The 21,060-nt window shown below is 42.4% G+C and overlaps 1 protein-coding gene across 2 annotated transcripts in view; it reads left to right on the forward strand.

Annotated features, from left to right (window-relative positions):
• The window catches only part of mgat5b (alpha-1,6-mannosylglycoprotein 6-beta-N-acetylglucosaminyltransferase B), a 75,770-nt gene that overhangs the window by 21,619 nt on the left and 33,091 nt on the right, over positions 1–21,060 (forward strand). For both annotated transcript variants that reach the window (XM_085403510.1, XM_085403511.1), the window contains 4 exons: positions 1,870–1,943; positions 4,031–4,198; positions 9,510–9,674; positions 17,694–17,863. In XM_085403510.1, the coding sequence (XP_085259636.1) occupies positions 1,870–1,943; positions 4,031–4,198; positions 9,510–9,674; positions 17,694–17,863 (577 nt within the window). The remainder of the gene's footprint in view (positions 1–1,869; positions 1,944–4,030; positions 4,199–9,509; positions 9,675–17,693; positions 17,864–21,060) is intronic.

Genomic DNA, 21,060 nt, shown 5'->3' on the forward strand with positions numbered 1-21,060 from the left:
ATATTGAACATGATAGACATTATTCACAGAACATTACCCTGGAGAATAGCAATCCAAACATGCAATATCAAAACTACACAACTGCAGGACATCTAAATCACAAAGATGAATTGCTGCCTCGTTAATGGGATCCGGGTCTTGCCAAGCTTTCTTTATTGCCCTTCATTCTCAGTTACTTTATTGGGAAAAGAATAGAAATCAGCGTGATTTGATGCACGGCTCAGTTCCTCCTCTGTACCCCCACCTTGCACTTGACTGAAAACAATTCAACACGACGTCCGATTAAAATACGCCAGATCATTTTTCTGTTGACATAATGGGCGCTATCACTCAAGTGGGGCTGATCTAGTTACTTTTGGTTACAGCTGAATGGCAGTGGCACTTTTCTTTGTGAGAGCTCTGTTATCATGCTAATCAGTAAGAGTAGCTGGCAATTATTTGTCATCCATTCTGCTCTTTGATGCTCGGTAGGTGCTGGTGGAGGAGCTGCAACTTCTTTTTTTTTTTTTTAATTAGGCTTACTAGTGCTGGGATTTTAGACGGGAAAGAGGAAGGGGAGAGATACTCAATGCAACAGGAAGGGGCAAGAGGGGAAAAGGGAAGCAGGATTGTGGTGGGGGCGGATTCCAATTTTTATGAATCACACTAATGCAATCTATAGTAAATCCAGTGAGCTGGCCGATGAAGAGATTTAGCCATTTAGCAGGGGAATATGAGCTTTTACAGGAGCTTGTCTGTTATCTGCCTTTCTCTCTAATTTATCTCCGTTCATCCCAAGGGCTGGAGAATTTACAGTATGTTTTAATACAAAAAATAAACAGACTTGAAGCCCAGAGGAAAGACTGTAGACTATAGATCATGTGCTAGTCTTATCCTCATTTCAATGTAGCTGGGCTATATAAAATCTATTTTTAAAAAAAAAAATCTAATATATTGACAGGATTTCTAAAAACACTTGAAAGAAATATAAAGATTTTACTTTGGTTGTCTGAAAACAGTCGAAATTTTGGTTGGACATTACCATCATGTTTCTCTTATCCTCCTCTACACTATATGGACAAAAGAACTGGGCCACCTACACATTACACCTACATGAGCTGCTCAGCCATGGAAAATGGTGCCATGAACCTCCCAGTGCTCAGGTTTTGTGCTGACGTTAATGCTCGAGTAGGTTTCAAGTTCTGGGGTTTTTGAATCAGCAGAAGGCGATGACTTTTACGCACTATGAGCCTCAGAACTCGACCTCCCTGCTCTGTAACTTTACCTGGTCTGCCACTTTGTGTCTGAGTCTCTGTGATTTCCAATAATAATACCACTTTCAGCTGTTGTGGAAAATCTTGGAGTGACAAAATTTCACAAACTGACTTGCTACAATGGCGGCGTCCTATTACTGTAGCATGCTCAAATACAGTGAACGCTTCAGGACTCTTATTGTAAATGTAAACAGTCGCAGCAGATGGCTGCTACTCCTTGACCTTGATTCTGCTGGAGGTTTCTTCCTGTTAAAAAGGAGGTTTTCCTTCCCGCGGTCACCAAGTGCTTGCTCATAGGGAGACTTTTGATTGTTGGGGTTTTCTGTCTATTATTGTGAGGTCGTTACCTTACAATATCAAGCACTTTGAGGCCACTTGGCTCTATATAAATAAAATTGACTGCATAGCTAGATTTTTATACAGCTGTGCCAATGACAGTAAAAACCCCTAGTATATGTGTTAGGCTTTGTGTAGCAATATACAGCGTGGAAAAAAAAAAAATCTCAACAATGCAGCTTTTCTTTGTTGATTAATGCTTGTGTCTAATGCGTGTAGTCTTTTGTCAGAGTGTGTTTAAGCATTGATAAATACCCTGCTTTTTTTTTCTTTTCTCCAGTTAGGGACGGAGCATTCGGACAGTGTGAGATTCCTAAAGATCCCCGTTATCCAGACTGCCCCAGTAAGATGGATGTAAGTCTTTATATCTCACTTAAGTCCAAACGCAGAGAGCAATCATTCATTTGTCGTGTTGTGGCGTTTCACCTTGGTGCAAGCCAATATAAATCTGCTCTAATAAGATAAGGGAATGTTTAACCTTCAAGCGGCCGAGGTATTTTAGTGTCTAAAGTGAGGTCCTATAGAACACTACAGAGACCTTTTATTTAATGGCTCTATTTAAAGCTATAACACACATATAGATTTCCTCTATGATAGATAGATATTCTAAGATGTTCTACTATAATTATGGTTTACAACCCATTTATGCCAAAAGGAGTTAAGAATACGAATTATAAAAACAAAATGTCTTTGCTTATATAATACTGGAAAAAAAAATACACTTTAAAATTTAAGGTATTTGAAGTTTGTGTGAAATGTATTTTATAGTGTGCTTATATTGTTTTACCAGCAAAATTTATAAAACCTGTGGCTTTGTAATACAATAGCGATCATAATTGATACTTATATGCTTCGTTGTACTTTAAATACTTGTAGATCTTTAATATTTAAAAGATTTTATGATTAAACATACATAAATATATGTTACAATGAGCTGTTTTCATTAACAACCACTTCTTTCCATTTTCTTCACTACAACAGTTTTTGTTAAAGAAAGTGTGGGGGGGGAATGAAAGGCACAGGAGACCTCAATTTAAAAACTCAAAGTAGGAAACATTTTTTATGACTGAAAACATCACAATATGTAAAAAAAAAAAAGAAAGAAAAAAAAAAGCTATAAAAAACCCCATTTGGCCACGTGAAGGCTAAAGGCTCTTAGCAGAAAACTGGGTTGTCTAAGCAATGGACTGCACTTACTAATCAAAACAAAGAAAAGCAGACTATAAAAACAGATGAGTAAACAGAGTTTCATAATTGCAGTTTGGGAAAAAAATACTGTTTAATAAAAACAGCTTGGGTAAATAAAAGAAAAAGTCATTGTGCTTTATGAAAAAACTAAGCTTGTTCAGTATACTGCTGTCGCAACGAAGTGTGCTAGTATAGCTGTGTACCAGACATGTATACAGAGAAAATAGTTATTTGTATGTATTAAGCAGACCTTCATCCATCATCAGTAATATGCCATATGGATGTATTTAATATAGACTATGTGACAAAAATACTAGACCACCTGGAGGATCTCCTCAGCCAGGAAAATCCATGCCACGAAGCTCCTGGTGTAAATTCTTTGTTCTGACGTTAACGCCAGAAGAAGTATGGAACGCTGCATTTACTGAGTCTGCAAAAAAACTGATCTTTGGGATGGAGTTCAGTAACTGCAGCCTACTGTAGAGAACACTGGACGTGAAAAGTTTTGTTGAGTCAGACTTCCAAAGCTTTTTTCTTTTTAAGTTAATAGCATCCTAAACTTGTTTCATAACGGGGATCATTAGATTATTTAATCTAAGATTAATTAGACTATCTAGCCAACCATTCTCTTCCTCTCATCCTTATCAGGGTCAGGTGGGGGCTGGAGCCCAGCTACCATAGGGCGAGAGGTGGGGTACACCCTGGACAGGTCACCAATCTGATGCAAAGCCAATCAGACTAATTTAACTAAAGAAAAGTGGCATCACGCTGAAGCAGAAATGTGTAGACCCCACTGATAAATGGCAAAAGCCACACTCCCATGGTGATATCCAACATTATGGATTATTTAACCATCAATATCTTTGGAAATTTTTATTGTTTTGTATTTACAGCTGATCACCTTATCTGATCAGTATGCTTTCGTCTGAACTGGCCTAGTTGACAGAAATGTCTGTATTCCTGTTACGAGATGGTGATTCTTGGCTAAAGTCACAAGTATTTCCACATGTTATGTTTTTTCTTTATAACATGCTTTTACTCAGGCTTTTGTCTTTTTAGAAAAAACATTTTTGAGGTTGTGGTAATGCAAAAAAGTAATAATAACGTGATAATAATGTTGACAAGAGGCCTTCCTCAGGTCAAGGAGAACATGAAGGACAGTTTACAAAAACTGAATTCTGTAACAGCTTCTTTTGTTGGTGGTGTATTGGGCCAGTATGTCTTTAGTATTCAACCCCAACTTTTCTTTCCAGTGGATGCGTGCTCGTTGGACCTCGGACCCTTGCTACGCCTTTTATGGCGTTGACGGCTCTGACTGCTCCTTCCTTATCTACCTGAGTGAGGTGGAGTGGTTCTGTCCCCCACTGGCCTGGAGGAATCAGACCACTACACCTACCTTAAAGCCTCCCCCCAAGAGACAGGTAATATAATATTTTCACATCATTTCTTCCAATTGCTTCTGACCTTCTGGTAGCCGAACAATAATTTGGAACAGAGAGCAAAGTGACAGTGATTTAGGGGCTAAACATTCGCCCACTATGGCCCAGCCATGTACAAGAGCTAGAAGCTTTTCTGCAGAATAAAGGAGAATTCCTGTTGCTGAACTAAGGAATCTTGCTGGGTTGTTTTCACGGCTGTGCATTGATGAAGAAGAACTCAAGAGGGTGGGGGAGTGCAATGTTTTTAAAGTCGAAATTCTCACCGGCAGGTCAAAAAAGGGGCTGATGCTCCACTGAGGAAGTGCATGGTAATCTGCACTCGCATGAAATGCCACCTGTGGTGTCGATCTCAAAGTTATCATAAGCCTGAAATTGGCAAAAATATAAGAAAATATGTGAAATTGGCAAATAAAAAATAATGGTGTGAAATGGTGAGTGGTTCGTGCTTCGATGTTCGAGGATTCAGTGGCCATATTGTGGCCAAGTGTCAGAGGCGCCGGTGAGGTCGGCTGCCGTCACGACTGCTCCGACCACTTTTTCTTTGTCTTTGTTTTTTAAGTTAGTTTTCAGCGTTTCTAAATCGGCAAAATCATCACCATTGGGTACATTAGGTATGACAGTGACACTCTTGTTTCTATTGGTTTACAATGTACTCACAATTCGAAGTTTTTAACTCCGGATCCGAGCTGGCCGAGTGAGATCTCGAGGGAGAACAAAGGGAAGCGGCGGCGGCCTAGAGGGAAGCGAGCCGGCGTCAAGAACAGGCTGAGAGCTCGTGCACACCGCACACCTCTGCCTAGCATCCTGCTCGCCAACGTCCAGTCACTGGAGAACAAGCTTGACGACCTCAGGGCCAGGATAAAGTTCCAGAGAGACATTCGGGACTGCAATCTCCTCTGCTTCACCGAGACATGGCTGAACCCAGCGGTGCCGGACCACGCCATCCAGCCGGCCGAGTTCTTCTCGGTTCACCGCATGGACAGGACACGGGACTCGGGGAAGTCAAGGGGAGGCGGCGTGTGTTTAATGGTGAACAACAACTGGTGCAACAGTGCGAACGTTGTTCCTCTCACACGCTCCTGCACACCAAATCTGGAACTACTGTCCATCATGTGTCGTCCTTTTTATCTACCTCGGGAATTTACATCGGTCATTGTAAGTGCCGTTTATATTCCACCACAAGCGGACACGGTCACCGCCTTATGCGAGCTGCATGAGGCACTCACACAGCACCAGACACAACACCGGGACGCTGCGCTTATTGTGACGGGGGACTTTATTAATAGCGCCAACCTCAAACGCGCAGCGCCGAACTTTTATCAACACATCACCTGCCCCACCAGGGGTGAAAGGACACTGGACCACTGCTACACTACGGTCAAGGACGGCTACAAGGCACAATCCCGCCCCCCGTTTGGCAAATCTGATCACGCCGCCATCTTCCTCATGCCAAAATACAAACAAAGGCTGAAACAGGAAGTTCCGGTTCAGAGGAAGGTCGCGCGCTGGACGGATCAATCGGTGGCCGCGTTACAGGACGCACTCGATGACGCAGACTGGGGCATGTTCAGAAACAGCTCCGACGATGACGTCAACGTGTTTACGGAAGCGGTTGTGGGATTCATCGGGAAACTAGCGGATGATACCGTGGAGACAAAGACTATCACAACGTTTCCCAACCAGAAGCCGTGGGTGGATAAAACCATCCGCGACGCTCTGAGATCCCGCACCGCTGCCTACAACACGGGACTCATGACGGGGGACATGGACCCGTACAAAGCCGCGTCATATAACGTGCGGAGGGCGGTGAAAGAGGCGAAGCAGCGCTACGGGAGGAAACTAGAGTCACAACTCCAACAGAGTGACTCTAGGAGCCTGTGGCGGGGACTAAGGACAATAACGGACTATAAAGCACCAACAACCGGTATGACGAACGCGGCCGTGACTCTGGCAGACGAGCTGAACACTTTCTATGCTCGCTTCGAGGCTGCAGCTAAGGTCTCCAACAATGCTAGTGTTAGCGGCGCTAACGGCTGCAGACAGGAAGATACTGCCAGCACCGGAAACGTGCTCGTCATCTCCGAGCATGAAGTAAGGAGAGCCTTCAAGAGAGTGAACACCAGGAAAGCAGCAGGACCAGACGGCATCCCAGGTCGTATCCTAAGAGACTGCGCATACCAGCTAGCTCCTGTGTTCACTGAGATATTCAACATCTCTTTATCTCAGTCGGTGATCCCCACATGCTTCAAAGAGTCCATCATTGTTCCTGTCCCGAAGAAACCCCACCCTGCTTCTCTCAATGACTATCGCCCTGTAGCCCTCACCTCAGTAGTGATGAAGTGCTTTGAACGCCTGGTCAGAGACTTCATCATTTCTTCACTACCAGACACACTGGACCCACTACAGTTCGCTTACCGTCCAAATCGTTCCACAGACGATGCCATCTCTCATCTCCTCCACACATCACTCACTCACTTGGACACTAGAAGGGGGAATTATGTTAAAATGCTCTTCATAGACTACAGCTCTGCATTTAACACCATAATTCCCTCCACACTCACCACCAAGCTGGAGCATCTGGGACTCAGCTCATCTATGTGTCAGTGGATCTCCAACTTCCTAACTGGCAGACCACAGGCAGTAAGGATGGGCGGACATGTCTCAGCCTCCACCACTCTCAGCACTGGAGCCCCCCAGGGGTGTGTTCTGAGCCCCCTGCTGTACTCTTTGTACACATATGACTGTGTGGCCACTACCAGCTCCACCACCATCATCAAGTTTGCTGACGACACCGTCGTGGTGGGCCTGATCTCTGATAACAACGAGACGGCCTACCTGAAGGAGATTAGGAATCTGGAGAACTGGTGCCAGAGGAACAACCTCCTTCTAAACGTCAGTAAGACAAAGGAGCTGATAGTGGACTTCAGCACTAAGCAGGAGAGGAACTACCAGACCCCCGTCATCAACGAGTGGACAGCTTCAAATACCTCGGAGTTCACATCACGCAGGACCTGTCATGGTCCTGTCACATCAACACCGTGGTGAAAAAGGCCCGACAGCGTCCTGGACCAAGGCCAGGAAGATCGTGAAGGACCTCAGCCATCCCAACAACAGACTGTTCTCTCTGTTGAGGTCAGGAAAGCGATTCCGCTCCCTGAAGACCAACACAGAGAGACTGTGGAGGAGCTTCTTCCCGCAGGCGATACGGTCTCTCAATCACACCACCACACAGTACTGACCCACACATACAGTTCTTACACACACACTGGACTTTCTGGACTTTGGTTTTGCACAACACTGGTCACTATATTCTTCATTTCCGGTTAATACTTGTACAGCTGCTGTTATTGTGTATATATTTATTTATATTTAGATTTCTTCATACATTCTTATATAGTTCTATATTGTGTATTGTGTATTTTGTTGTACAGTTATTTTATTTTCAACTTTAATTTATATATTTGTTATGATATTTTGATACCACGGTAAGCATTTACGGGATATTGTTTTATACAGGAAAACTGTTACTCAATAAGGCTCATCTACTAGTTGTTTTTCTCTTTCTCTGTGACCCAAGAATTAATGTGTAGGACTCACAAGCTGGTACCCCAAGGTCGAAAACACCACAGAGATGAGACCACTTCCTTACTCCCATCCTCCCTTCCTTATCTCTTAGAAAAAGGCTCGTTAAAGGCTAGGTGGTTTGTCTCAGAATTCACTAATGAAAGAACTCTGTATTTTATGTCTAGGAGTGTATTTTGCTGGGATGATCATAAATTATAGCTGAACTGATAAACTACACAAGGGATACTTTGCTCAGAAGGCAGGAAGACGTTTCCTTATTTAGTCTGTACCGGTTTGAACTGGGAAAGCTGACACACGAACCTTTTTTCTCTATATAAACTGCTGTGTATCAAATAAACCTTTGAGTTGATTCTGGGAAAGCAATCTGAACAGTTTCTGTATCACTTTGTTCTCCTAGCTGCTCCCGATATCGTAACTAACCCCGCTGAACGGCATACCTGAGTGTTACTTTGAATAATTAGGAGTCTTATAAGGAAAGGACAAACTCTGCTTATCGCTCACGCCACGGAGGAAACCCGGGAAGGCAATTTCCTTCAATATTTATCTTTATCTTATTCTTCCCAGTTAAATTTACCCTTCATTCTAATTTGTGTTGTACAGTTATTTCATTTTTAACCTTAATTTATATTCTATTCCTTCCTAGTTAAATTTACCCTTTTTAATTTTTCATATTTATTTCCTATCTTATTCATAGCCTTTTCCTTTTTTGTTTTCTTTAGGTCACGAGCAGTTGTCCAAGCATTTCACTACATATCGTACTGTGTATGACTGTGTACGTGACAAATAAAATTTGAATTTGATATTTGTTGATAAGTTCCCCGCGGAGGAGAATAAGCAGCTGTAAATTATCGCTTAAACGGTGCTAGGTGTCGCTCCCAGTTTTCACTGCTGTTTGCTTTCCTGCCTCATTTGATTTTTATTTTCAGCATCAACATGCGATGCGCTGAGCTTACAATCGCTCTGCTAGGTCTACCCATCCGTTCGCCCCCATCCTCTCCCCCGTGTCTCTCCCCAGAGTAATGCACTGCCAGCATGATGGGCCCTGACGTGAAGTCTTTCTGCAGCTCTGCCTTCTGCTGTAATTGCCAGCCGGTACTCACTGGGAATACTCCCAATGCGTGCCTTCAGTGCTCTGCATCTTGTTTTGCTGTACACAAGTTGCTCTTGAGAGCAATAATCCACCTGTATTGAGAGAAGACGGTGCAGCTCTATGTATTTTTTTTCTTTTATAGTATATGTGTGTTAGAGAGAGACAGTTTGGGTTTGTGGTTATCAGCTTATTCGCTTCTAAATCCTTTCAGCTCTTCTATGCAGTCTCTCCTTCGATTAACGATCCCATACTGGTTATGCCTTATAATGCAGTGATTAGAGTGGGTGAAAGAGGAAAATCTGGGAATCTCGTGTGTCCTATCCAAGGAGTCTACCTCAGGCTAACGGTGGATAACAAGACACTGCACACTGTTTGTCACCTATAGATTTTAAACTACATTCAATGAAAACTGCTTTATTTGTTAAGAAAAAACAGCCATCATAACGTTTTTCTAATATCTCTCACCCGTTCATCTCAATACCAGCATAATCCCTATTTCCTTGTGTAAAATTCAGTAAGGAATTATTACAACAAAAGAATGAAATTAATTATTGGCTCATGAAAAGCCACATCTAATTTTCCTTCCATTTCTGATACCTTTCCTCTCCTGTCATCCAGGCTGTTTTTCAGTCTGACATCGGGGCTCTGATGGAGCAGGTGGGCACCGGGAAGGAATCTTTGAGCTTCATGAAGAGACGCATACGCAGGCTGGCAGCACAGTGGGCCTCTGCTGCTCGGCGGCTGGATGACAAGCTTCGCAACCACTGGAGAGAGCAAAAAAGGGTGAATATGAGAGATTTTCACACGCAAATGCTTCTGCGCACACTGGAGGAAAAGTGTGCGCAAAAGGAGAAGTAGTCCGTGATGCGGTTTCCTCTTTTCAAAGTGTTGTGACAGCAACATACAGCAGATGAGTGCTCTGAATAAAAGCGTTTATCTACAGTTTTTTCCCTTGTTATTTATTTTTTTTCCTGTCTTCTAAGTCTGGAAACGTATTCCTCAGTTTCTAATTTGATGTAAATCCATCTGGTTCGGCACTGAGGGGAAAAAAAACCTCTCAGCACAGAATGTTTCTACTCTAACAAACTTGCTCACACACCAGACCAAGTTACCAACAACCGTGACACTCAGATGAACTTTTATGTTCTTCTTAATCTTTGCTTGCTTGGTGTTAATTACACTATGCTGAGGTACAGACATGAACAGATGCTGACTCAGAGTAACTACTGAGAGGCTTTTGTGCACTTTCACCTCTGACAGCTGCATTTCCACCAAGTATCAAGAGATGTCCAGTGAAAAAGCACTGGCATGAGTGCATGGTGTATTTTGGCGAGAATTTAGATTGTACATTTGGGAATAAAAAGTAAATGTTCAATGCCTGTCGCAAAGATTGATGTTAATTATGGCATAAAACAACAATGTGTAATGCAGAACACCCACAAGATACAGCCATGGCAGATTTCCCCACCTCTAGACTTTTATCTGAATTGCTGTGGTGTTAGCTGTTTCACATCTTGATGACGCATTGATTAGCACTGTTGAAACTTCTGTTGCTGCCTCTGGGGTGCCAGCAGTCTGCTTTGCCTTAGGCTGCTCATATGTTTTTGGTTCAGAACACAGGAGTTAAAAAACCCACCAAAACAAAAACCCCACTGTTTTTAACCACTACAACCAGTGGCTGAAAATTCACTGTAGCCTAAGGCAAAAGCACACTTTTTAAAATATCAGCTGTTTGTTCTGTTCTTAATTGTTTTAATTGATTGAATTTTGTCTGATGCCAATCTGACCACAAAAATAGTAAAGTAATGCCAATTCCATACCATAATCTGTATATCAAAGATGGACTGCATACAGAATAAATCAAGCCTTAAAACTACTTTTTCTCCAGATGCCACCAGATGGCAATAGCTTTGGTTGCAACAAGTCTTGCATCCCATAGCAGTCACACTTTTCTACTGAGTGTAAGAACTCATTTTGTTTTATATTGAACAAAAATTTCAGTCCTTTTTCAGAAATCTTGAGGCCTTTACACACTGGCTCCGTAAAATCTGTAAAAATCTGTGCAAATATTTTGTGAGTTAAAAATATTTTTCGGACTCAAACATGAAATTCTCCCTGCTGTCGGCTTCTCGTGAGAATCGGATGAACCCAGAATCCCAGTTTCTTCCTTTTCTTGTTTAGAAACATCATGACCAGTTCATCATTGCTTGATGCCAACTTAATTTTTTTGTCCATAGTGCATATTTTGAGGACGTATTTTCCGCAAAAATGCAAGTGTGTTGAGTTTGGATCTGAAAAATCTAAACTTTTTTGCAAAGGGCCTGAATTTAATGGTCTTTAGTGATACTGTGTTTCAAAATAGAGGATTATCTGTGGTATAGCTAATAACTATAGTCTCATCTCGAGGCTACAGGACTTTAGAAACCTGCGGGTGACATCACAGTAGCTATGTCCATCTTATCCAACTGCTGCTTTTGCAAAGTCTCAGTTTTGGCCCATTTTGTATTTTGGAGCAAGGGGTGACAGTGTTTAGATGAAAGTGTACTGCTAAATTCTCTCCTATTAAGTAAAGCTTGGTTAGAAAGGTACTTGCATAGATTGTAGGGGTGCATTACACAGATCTATTCTAACTAGTGCTAAGTGGTATTCTAATGAAATAACTTCTCTCACCAAAAATAGACCATGGCCTTCTTGCACAGGCTCTAAGGAAACATGGCTGAAACAATGACATCATCTCCCTGGTCAAAACTGGTCAGTGAATCGTAAACAGACCGATACTGACATTGTTTCCACATGGAACAGAGGTCCAGTCACATCTTATTATTGTAATGAAGTAATTAAATGTCTGAACTAATTTGGTTTGAACATAAATATAGTCATATGTGATTATAGCCATACAATTACACATCCTCTCCATGTACCGTATGGTAAGTTATTTGCCATGCATGTTTGTGTGGAGCATCTTATTAAGAAGCTACAGTGTCATTATATGTGCCTTGCTTCTCATTATGATGCTACTGTAGTCCAGATCTCAGTTTCATAAGCTATTTTTACTGAGATGGATGTAGGCCGTTCTCCCAAGACTGAAAGAAATTCAGAATTGCTGAATTCTGTCTTTTGTAAATGAACTCACATTATCTTGGCATTATGTTATGTGTGTGTATTTGTGTTGCTCTCATCAGCCAGTTTTCAACTGAATAAATCAAATTTCTCTCTATTAATAGGATTCCGCTCTTTCCAAATGCCAGCTTCTTTTTCCCCCACTGGGAAAAGAGAGCTTTGTTTACTGTAATGGTCTGCGTGACAGTAATAGTTACTGTCCATTAACCAGACCCTGCAAGCTTGGCTTCCTTTGCTGAAACACTGAGAGCTGTTGAGCAAACAGAAATGCACTGATTTGTGTGAAAGAGAGATCTTTATAGAGTGTATCGGGCCAGCGTGTCCAGTTTTCTGATGCCTTTACTGTTTCACTGTACTCTGAGCTTTTAGTGTTTGAGTGAAAAACTTGTCCTCACCTCCTACTTTATCGTTCAGTAGGTATGACTCGGCATTCATGTGATACTTTAGTAAGTCATGAGTAACTGCTGGTGAGTCTTTTGTGTTTGTTTAAAGTCTAACTAGAAGCAAAAATCTTGATTTAAATAGAAAGGGTAAGGAAATGCATGCATTGCAATTGCATGCTCTTTTAGGTTGTGGGAACTGAAATCTGTTCTGAGTCATTCTTTGACAAGCAGTTAGAAATCGTGTCTGATATTTTTGGTTTGTTGATTGAATTAATCTGTTCAAATACAATTAATCTGCCTCTGAGTGGACTGGACACAGAATCATCTTCAGATAAAACAATAACATCAGCATCCTGTCAGAACAGATGGTCACACTGGACTAGAGGCTATGTATGTATGTGTGTATGTATGTGTGTTTTTACAACTTCAACCTAAAGTGCTCTATCTATGCAAGATAGCATGGGTGCACGTGTGTGTATATACGTATATGTACGTGTGTGTGTATAGAATAGAATAGAATTCAACTTTATTGTCATTGCACATGCACAGGTACAGGGCAACGAAATGCAGTTTGCATCCATCCAGAAGTGCTTTAGTGATATAGATATATTACAATATATATTAGCAATAATATAGATATGTGAGTATATTACAGAAATGGGTCTATTATGGTATGTTATAATGTACACGGTATGAAGTATGTTGTGAATATTCTATAACTATAAGTATGTACAGGCTGTAGTGAGTACAAGCTATGTACAGGATATGAACAGGATATAAATATGAAAAACTATACAGAATATGAAATAAATAACTTTACAGAATCTGGGATATACAGCTATACAGAAATGGGAACTATGCAAGTTGTAAACAGTTGTAGGATTAAAAATTATCGAATGTACAGAATGATTATTTACACAGAGCTATACAGTAGTGCAGTTAAGATAAGTGAGGGTGTAGATAGTTTCTACAGAGGCTATATAAAGTGCTAGTGGTTGTGAGTGGTGGTTCAGTCCATGTTATTATTGTGTTTGAGGGTACAGTTGTCCATTGTGGGTGTGTGTATGTTCAGTGCATGAGTTTAACGTGGGTCAGATGTCAGGAGGCAGAGTTCAGGAGTCTGACAGCTGTGGGGAAGAAGCTGTTCCGGTACCTGGTGGTCTTAGTCCGGAGGCTCCTGTGGCGCCTCCCAGAGGGCAGGAGGGTGAAGAGTCCATGTGATGGGTGACTGGGGTCTTTGATGATTTTCCCAGCCCTTTTCAGACACCGCTTCCTGTAGATGTCTTTTATGGCAGGAAGTGGTGCTCCGGCGATGCGCTGGGCAGTTTTCACGACCCTCTGCAACGCCTTCCGGTCCGAGGCAGAGCAGTTCCCGTACCAGACTGTTATACAGTTGGTCAGGATGCTCTCGATGGTGCAGCGATAGAAGTTCACCAGGATGTCTGAGGACAGGTGGTTCTTCCTCAGAGTCCTCAAGAAGAAGAGGCGCTGGTGAGCCTTCTTGACCAGCTTGGAGCAGTTGGTCGTCCAGGTGAGATCCTCGGAGATGTGGACTCCCAGGAACTTGAAGCTGCTCACACGCTCCACAGCCGTCCCCTTAATGTGGATGGGTGGATGTGGGTCAGCATTCCTCCTGTAGTCCACGATGAGCTCCTTGGTCTTCTCGGTGTTAAGCAGCAGGTTGTTTCTGTCGCACCACTCAGCCAGACGATCCACCTCCTCCCTGTAGGCGGCCTCATCGTTGTCACTGATGAGGCCAATCACCGTGGTGTCATCTGCAAACTTAATGATGGTGTTGGAACCATCAGCAGGTCTGCAGTCGTGGGTGAAGAGGGAGTAGAGGAAAGGGCTCATCACACAGCCTTGTGGTACACCGGTGTTCATTGTGATGGTAGATGAGCAGCGGTTATCCAGCCGGACATGTTGGGGGCGGTTGGTCAGGAAGTCCAGTAACCATTTGCAGATGAGGGAACTGATACCCAGGTCTGTCAGTTTCCTGATGAGTTGTGAGGGGTGGATTGTATTGAATGCTGAGCTGAAGTCTATAAACAGCATTCTGGCGTAGGTGTTGTTGTTGTCCAGGTGTGAGAGGACAGAGTGCATTGCGATGGAGACTGCATCCTCTGTGCTCCTGTTCCGGCGGTATGCGAATTGGTGGGGGTCCAGGGTGGGGGGGAGACAGGATTTGAAGTGTGCTAGGACCAGCTGCTCTAAGCACTTAGTGATGATGGGGGTGAGTGCTACTGGGTGGTAATCATTGAGGCAAGATGGGTTGGAGTTTTTGGGTATCGGGACGATGGAGGTGGATTTGAAGCAGGCCGGTACCACAGCGTGGGCCAAGGACAGATTGAATATGTCTGTGAGCACTCCTGCAAGCTCCCCAGAACACGCTCTGTGAACACGCCCGGGGATGCCATCAGGGCCTGCAGCCTTGTGGACATTGATCCTGCTCAGCACCGCTCCTACATCGGTGGGGGAGAGAGTCATAGGTTGGTGGTCTGGCGTCATGTCTGCTTTGGTTGTGGTTGTGGGGTTCCCTCGCTCAAAACGAGCATAAAAGTTGTTGAGCTCGTTGAGGAAGGAGACATCAGAGGATGCGGGGGAGGGTTTGGTGGTCCTGTAGTCTGTGATGGTCTGGAGTCCTTGCCACATGCGTCGGGGGTTGGAGTTGGAGAAGTGTTCTTCTACCTTCTTTTTGTAATGGTGTTTGGCTTTTTTGATGCCCTTCTTTAGATTAGCCCTGGCTGTACTGTAGGCGTGTGCATCTCCTGACCTAAAGGCAGTGTTGCGGGCCTTCAGGAGGAGACGAACATCCCGGTTCATCCACACGTACGTGTGTGTGTATATACGTATATACACACGTACGTGCGCGTGTGTATACGCACGTGCGTATATACTTTCACTCTCACATAGTTTTATTTTAATTTCTATATTTAGATATTTTTATTCTCATGTTTACACATATTTAACACACACATTGCAGTATTGTGCTCTCTTATGTACATTAAAATACATGTATATTTACAATTTTCACTCTAACATACATGCGTTTTCATTTATGCATTCCTACATTTTGCTCTCATTTACATGCATTCAATATGCATTTAATCTCACAAATAATATATGTATGTAAGAAGAGAATGCATACATGTCTGAAGAAAATATATGTATGCAAGAGAATAATGTATGTGAATGAAAGAGTATAGTGGAAACGGAAGGAGTTTAATGGAAACGGAAGGCTGGGTGTCTGTACCGCTGTGATTGGCTGAGAAGCACGCGCGGGTCACTTTCAAGTGTCTGACAGCATGGAGGCGGGAGAAGAAACTGGAGTTCTTCAGGAAGCTATCGGGGTGTTAAGAAATATTTTATCATCTCCTGAAACGGTCACATCATTGTCCTCGTCACTTGATCGAGATGGGACTCAACTGCACCCAGTGTTACCCACAGCACGGTGGAAAGTGAGATGAGGGAACTTTTTAGACCAGCTAACACCTGGGTAGCTTCAACAAGCCAAGTAGCTACACGGAGTTCGACTTGATTTAGATATCAGGGTTGTATAAATCATTCCCCCAAACTATCAAAACATTTTAGCAAGCTTATATCATTATCTAAAGGGAGGGTGTCATGATGGTGCATTGCCCCCTCACAGGAAGTATGGTCTGCTTTCAAACCTGCTGGCCAGCTGGGGACTTGCTGTGTGGACTTTGCATGTCGTGTTTGTGTTTGTACAAGTTCCCTCTGGGTATTCCAGCTTCCTCCCACAGTCCAGTTCAGTTAATTCAGTTCAAGATTTGCCATGAGTGTGATTGACTGTGTTTCTGTCTTAGCCTTCTGATAGACTAGTGATATGTCCAGGGTGTACCCCATGTCTCTCCCACAGTCAGCTAGGATAGGCTCCAGCCCTCCTGCAACCCTGACTTGGATAAATCAGGAAAAACAAACAGACTGATAGCTTTTTCTAGATAAACTTTAACTTTACAGTTTTATCAGTTTAATCCAATAAAAAAACCTCCAGAGTAAAGTTTTAAATCTAATTTTTTTTTAACTTACACGTTATACATTTACCACCATCATCACTATTATGGAAAATTCCCACAAATTTCAATTCAGAAGTGAAAATGCTTTGCTGTTTCTTCTGGATGCTCGGTAAGAGATCAGCAGCCCGATCACAGTGTTTGTGCCCACACGCTGTTTTTGATCACTTCTGAATGTGATGCTTCAGTCTAGACCAAACCATTCCTGTCTTCAAAAGCATTATAATAAGTGAAGCCCTATCTATTAAAAAAAAATAAAAGGATTTATAATATTTTTTCAAAGGATCCATTCTTCTTTCTGTTATTGTTGAACATATGCTGATAATCACTATGTCCTGTTTACGTACTTGGTTATTTTATTCTTTCAATGTTTGTGCAAATTATAAAATTAACCCCCCCTACACCACCCACCCCTGCCCTTACACCAAACTGAGATCTTTTGTTTGTTTGTTTTTTTTATTCCCTACCACAATTCGCACTGTTGTTGCGGCAGTGATTTCACATCTGATATGTGTGGCTCATATGTGGGCACAGCTCTGCATGCTAAACAGTTTCAAGGCTCAAGCTGTTTTGTGTTAGCAGTGTAGGAGACAATAAAGGAATCTGCGAACTGAAACAAAGCAATGCTTGCAATGTTTAAATTTACTTAGCTAGCATATGTGTGATCTATTGTGAATCTTTTTTTTTTTTTTTAAAAAAAGGTTTTTCAAAACACGTGTGATGGAGAAATAAAAAAAAAAAAAGAAAAGTATATGCTGCCATCTGTTGAAAATATTTAATAGCCTGTGAAAGCTATGCTTCCTGGTAAACAGTTTTAAAAGTCATGCATCGTTGTGCATATTAATTATCCTCGCACAGGTCAGTTTTTCTCTCGGCTTCATGCAGAGTTGAATGAATTGGTTCCCTAGTGTGGAAACGCAGCCAGCCTGCTTTTTCTTTCCTTTTTTCCTCATTCATTACATATTCAGTATTTAAAATGTAACCTCACTGATCCATGCCTAATATCTGGATACATTTATATGTGAAATTTTAAAATACCTAGGAAAATTGCTCTCACAATTGCTTTCAGTTATTCCCCATGCAGTGCTGGAGATTGTCTGAATAGCAAAAGTTGAAATTGATGGGGGCAAAAAAAAAATCTCCAGTTCCCTACTGTAACAGAACTGAAACACTGCACGCATTGCATTAAAAAAACATTGTGCTGTGGTGCACTCAACTCCATTCCTCTCTTGCCTTGACTCTTCTCCTCTACCTTCTGCATTCAGATTCTCGTCCACGTGGGTTTTCTGACAGAGGAGTCTGGGGATGTCTTCAGTCCCAAGGTGCTGAAGGGAGGTCCTTTAGGTGAGATGGTGCAATGGGCCGACATTCTCACAGCCCTCCACGTGCTGGGACACAACCTCAAGATCTCGTTTTCTCTCAAGGAGCTGCATGGGTAAGCTAATATAAACCTTGCATTTAACACACAGTTAAAATCTTATGTGAGGGTATCTGTGCGGGAGTCATCTGCTCTTTCGTAAAAGCAACAAAACAACAAAAAAAGTGAATGAAAATGCTTTGTTGTTCATTCTAGATGCTCTGTGAGCCATCGGCAGCCCGATCCCAGTGCTGTTGCCTACACACTGTTTTCGATCACCTTTGGCCACACACAGATAAGCTATCTCCTCCTGCTGCAGAGTGCTGTTTCAGCCTGAGGGCTTGACAGCATCTCTACAGCTTGTGCACCTCCTTCCTGGCGCAGCTCACTGACTCCTGAGTGATAACGGGCTCGTCACTCGCTGCACAGACATAAGGGCCTATGACAGAGGACATACAGACGTGTACACACAGCGTGTCTCGCAGTCAGGCTGGTGAACTGGTTTTATCTAAAAGCAACACTATTGGTTGCCACGGCGATGAGGTGTAGTATGGAGAGTTCAGAAAGCAGAAAGCAGACATGTCCAGTCCTGCCTGCTTGAACATTTACTCAGTGGCGTGGTGTTTTGGAGCTGCCCGGGCTTCACAGTGGCTGCTCAGGAAAATGACTGAACAAGTCTGGATTTGCTATTACTTCTTCTTCTTCTTTTTTTGGTGTGTGTTAACAGTGCTGTGGCTTGATGCCAGAGCAGACAGCCTGATGATGATATGCACTGGTTATCGAGCCATTGTTGTATGGAAGAGGCAACAGCACTGATGAGTTAGTGCAGCCCTTTCATCATAAATTTCAGGCTGTGAAGAAAAGCCACTTTGAAAATACTAGGGAGATCAGTGAAGTGGGAAAGCCGCTGTGGGAATGCGTCTGCTTTCCATGCCATTATTTACCCCACTAATTGGTGTCATGGCAGCTTGAATCACCGCAGTCTCGTCTCCATTGGGAACAGCATCAGAAATGTTTTGAAAATTGCATGAGTCCTGCAAGAGACTCACAAAGAGACATTAGCAAGGGTTATGGACGATTCTTTCAAGCAGCTCATATTTTGTGCGTCCAGTGTGTGCTTATATTTGAGTTTCTTTCTTCTTCTTTTTTTAACTTACCATTTCAGTAATCAGCAAATGAAATGGTCAGTCATTGAGAAAAGATAATGGAGAACTGAAATTAGCGCTTCTTGGACGCAACTCCCCAAAATATGGCAATTTTTAGATCTCCCTCTCCATTTCCACAGCCTTTAAAATTTGGCCATTACAGACGCCGAACATCCATCAATCCCTTTCTGTGACGATTAATGAACAGAAAAGGAGAACATTTCTCTCCATCCCGTACTTTTACTCTCCCACACGCTATTAAATTGACAGATCGTTATGTGGGTTGCGCTCCCACAGATTCCCTCAGGCATGGATCTATTTACATTTCCTACTCTCCTCTTTTCCACCCAAAGAGCTTAATATCACTGCATGGCCTGCTGTGGTGCTTATGTGGACAGGCCTGTTGCATATGTTCAGCACTCTCTCTGATAGGCTTATTAGCCATATTGGGAATTCAGTTACAGTGGGAAGCCCGCTTTTGGTTTGTATCACACAGCTGATTAGCAACATCCGTGCTCTCTGGTGGCTTCATTGTGTGGCGACTTTGGCTGGCATCTTCCATTTACTGGCCTGCTCAGACAAATCAATTATCCTCCCATGGTACATTTTTAGGCAGACGCTTGTTTACTTTCCCTGCAGGTGCTCCATTGTGGTCTTTTTCTTTTGTGCTGAAAGATGCACTGATCACTCCTTCTTAAGAGTAGATGCTGAATTAATAAATATATATAAACTGTAATTATTCTATCTTTTTTATCTGTTGTTTTTTATTATTGACTACCTGGAAATTATAACTTTGAAAACCTGCTTCTGTCTCTTAATGTTTATCCAAGAAGATGGGGCAACAACAGATGGCACAGGCATTCATAATTATCATCTAGACTTTGTTAGGTGGCAGGGGTGCGTATCATCCTAATGATATTTTTACCTAGGTCTCTTGGCAGTACAAGAAAGCCTTTTCCAGTGTGGCACCATCAGCACTTCCTGTTAGTGTGACTGAAACATCTCAAATATCAGATGGTTTGTGTGAACTTTTGTGCCTATCCTTTCACAGCTTTGACAGTCACACTTTTCATGTGTAGTTTTGAGTCAACGTTAGCAGCTTGCTTTTAGTGCTAATTGGTAAATTTTCAAAGCAATTTTGTCACCATCAGAATGTTAGCATGCTAATGTTAGCATTTAGCTAACATTAGCTAATGTTAACTGGTGATACTTTAGCTAATGTTAGCTACAGTATCACCAGCTAACATTAGCCCTTTAACCAATTTAGAAACATCTGTTAGCCTAGCATGCTAGTCTTTCGAAGGAAGTTGGAGTAGCCACAGAGTACACAAACACACATGTATACAAAGACATAAGAGAAAGTTTGGCAGTATAAGGAGTCAGTTTTAAGATAAGATCTAAAGCAGTGGTCCCCAACCGCGGGCCTCGGACCGGTACCGGTCCGTGATTCATTTGGTACTGGGCCGCGAGAGTTGAGTGTGAAATGTATGGTTTTCAGGGTTTTTATTGGTTTTCAGTTATTTTGTTATCGTTTTTATCGTTAACTTGGTTTTCCTGGGTCTTTTCAGGTGTGTTATGAATAAATCTTCTTTTTTTCGGTACCGGTACTAGTTTTATTTTGTTGTGTTTATCCGCGACACCTTAAAGGCCGGTCCGTGAAAATATTGTCGGGCATAAACCGGTCCGTGGCGCAAAAAAAGGTTGGAGACCACTGACCTAAAGCACCTTGGGTAAACTTAAATATGCTACAGGCTACAAATAAAAGGTCCTGTTTTTCTCAGTGGGCATGTTTGAGGTATGTATTTTTCTATTTCCAAAAAATAATTTAGCATGCCTAAGTGAGCTCAACAGTATCAGTCTGATACCGATAGCAACACTGGTATCAATACTATTGATACTTGGCTCCATACTCCCATTTCTACTACAGACTTCACGGGTCAACCACACAAACACAAATATCTGCTAATTAGGATGCAAAAACTAATAATAATGTCGGCTGTTAGCACAATTAAACACAAAGCAAGCCTTATCAGATGGTGGCATTAAAAATGCTCTAAAAGGCAACATCAAAAAAGGTTATCTCGTCCAGTTCAGCAGAGAGATAGCAGTTTAGTCTGCACCCAAAGCACA

The sequence above is a fragment of the Rhamphochromis longiceps genome, linkage group LG4 (assembly GCF_057381845.1).
Source record: "Rhamphochromis longiceps isolate RC_006_pf linkage group LG4, R_longiceps_female_GT1.1, whole genome shotgun sequence".
Lineage (NCBI taxonomy): Eukaryota > Metazoa > Chordata > Actinopteri > Cichliformes > Cichlidae > Rhamphochromis > Rhamphochromis longiceps.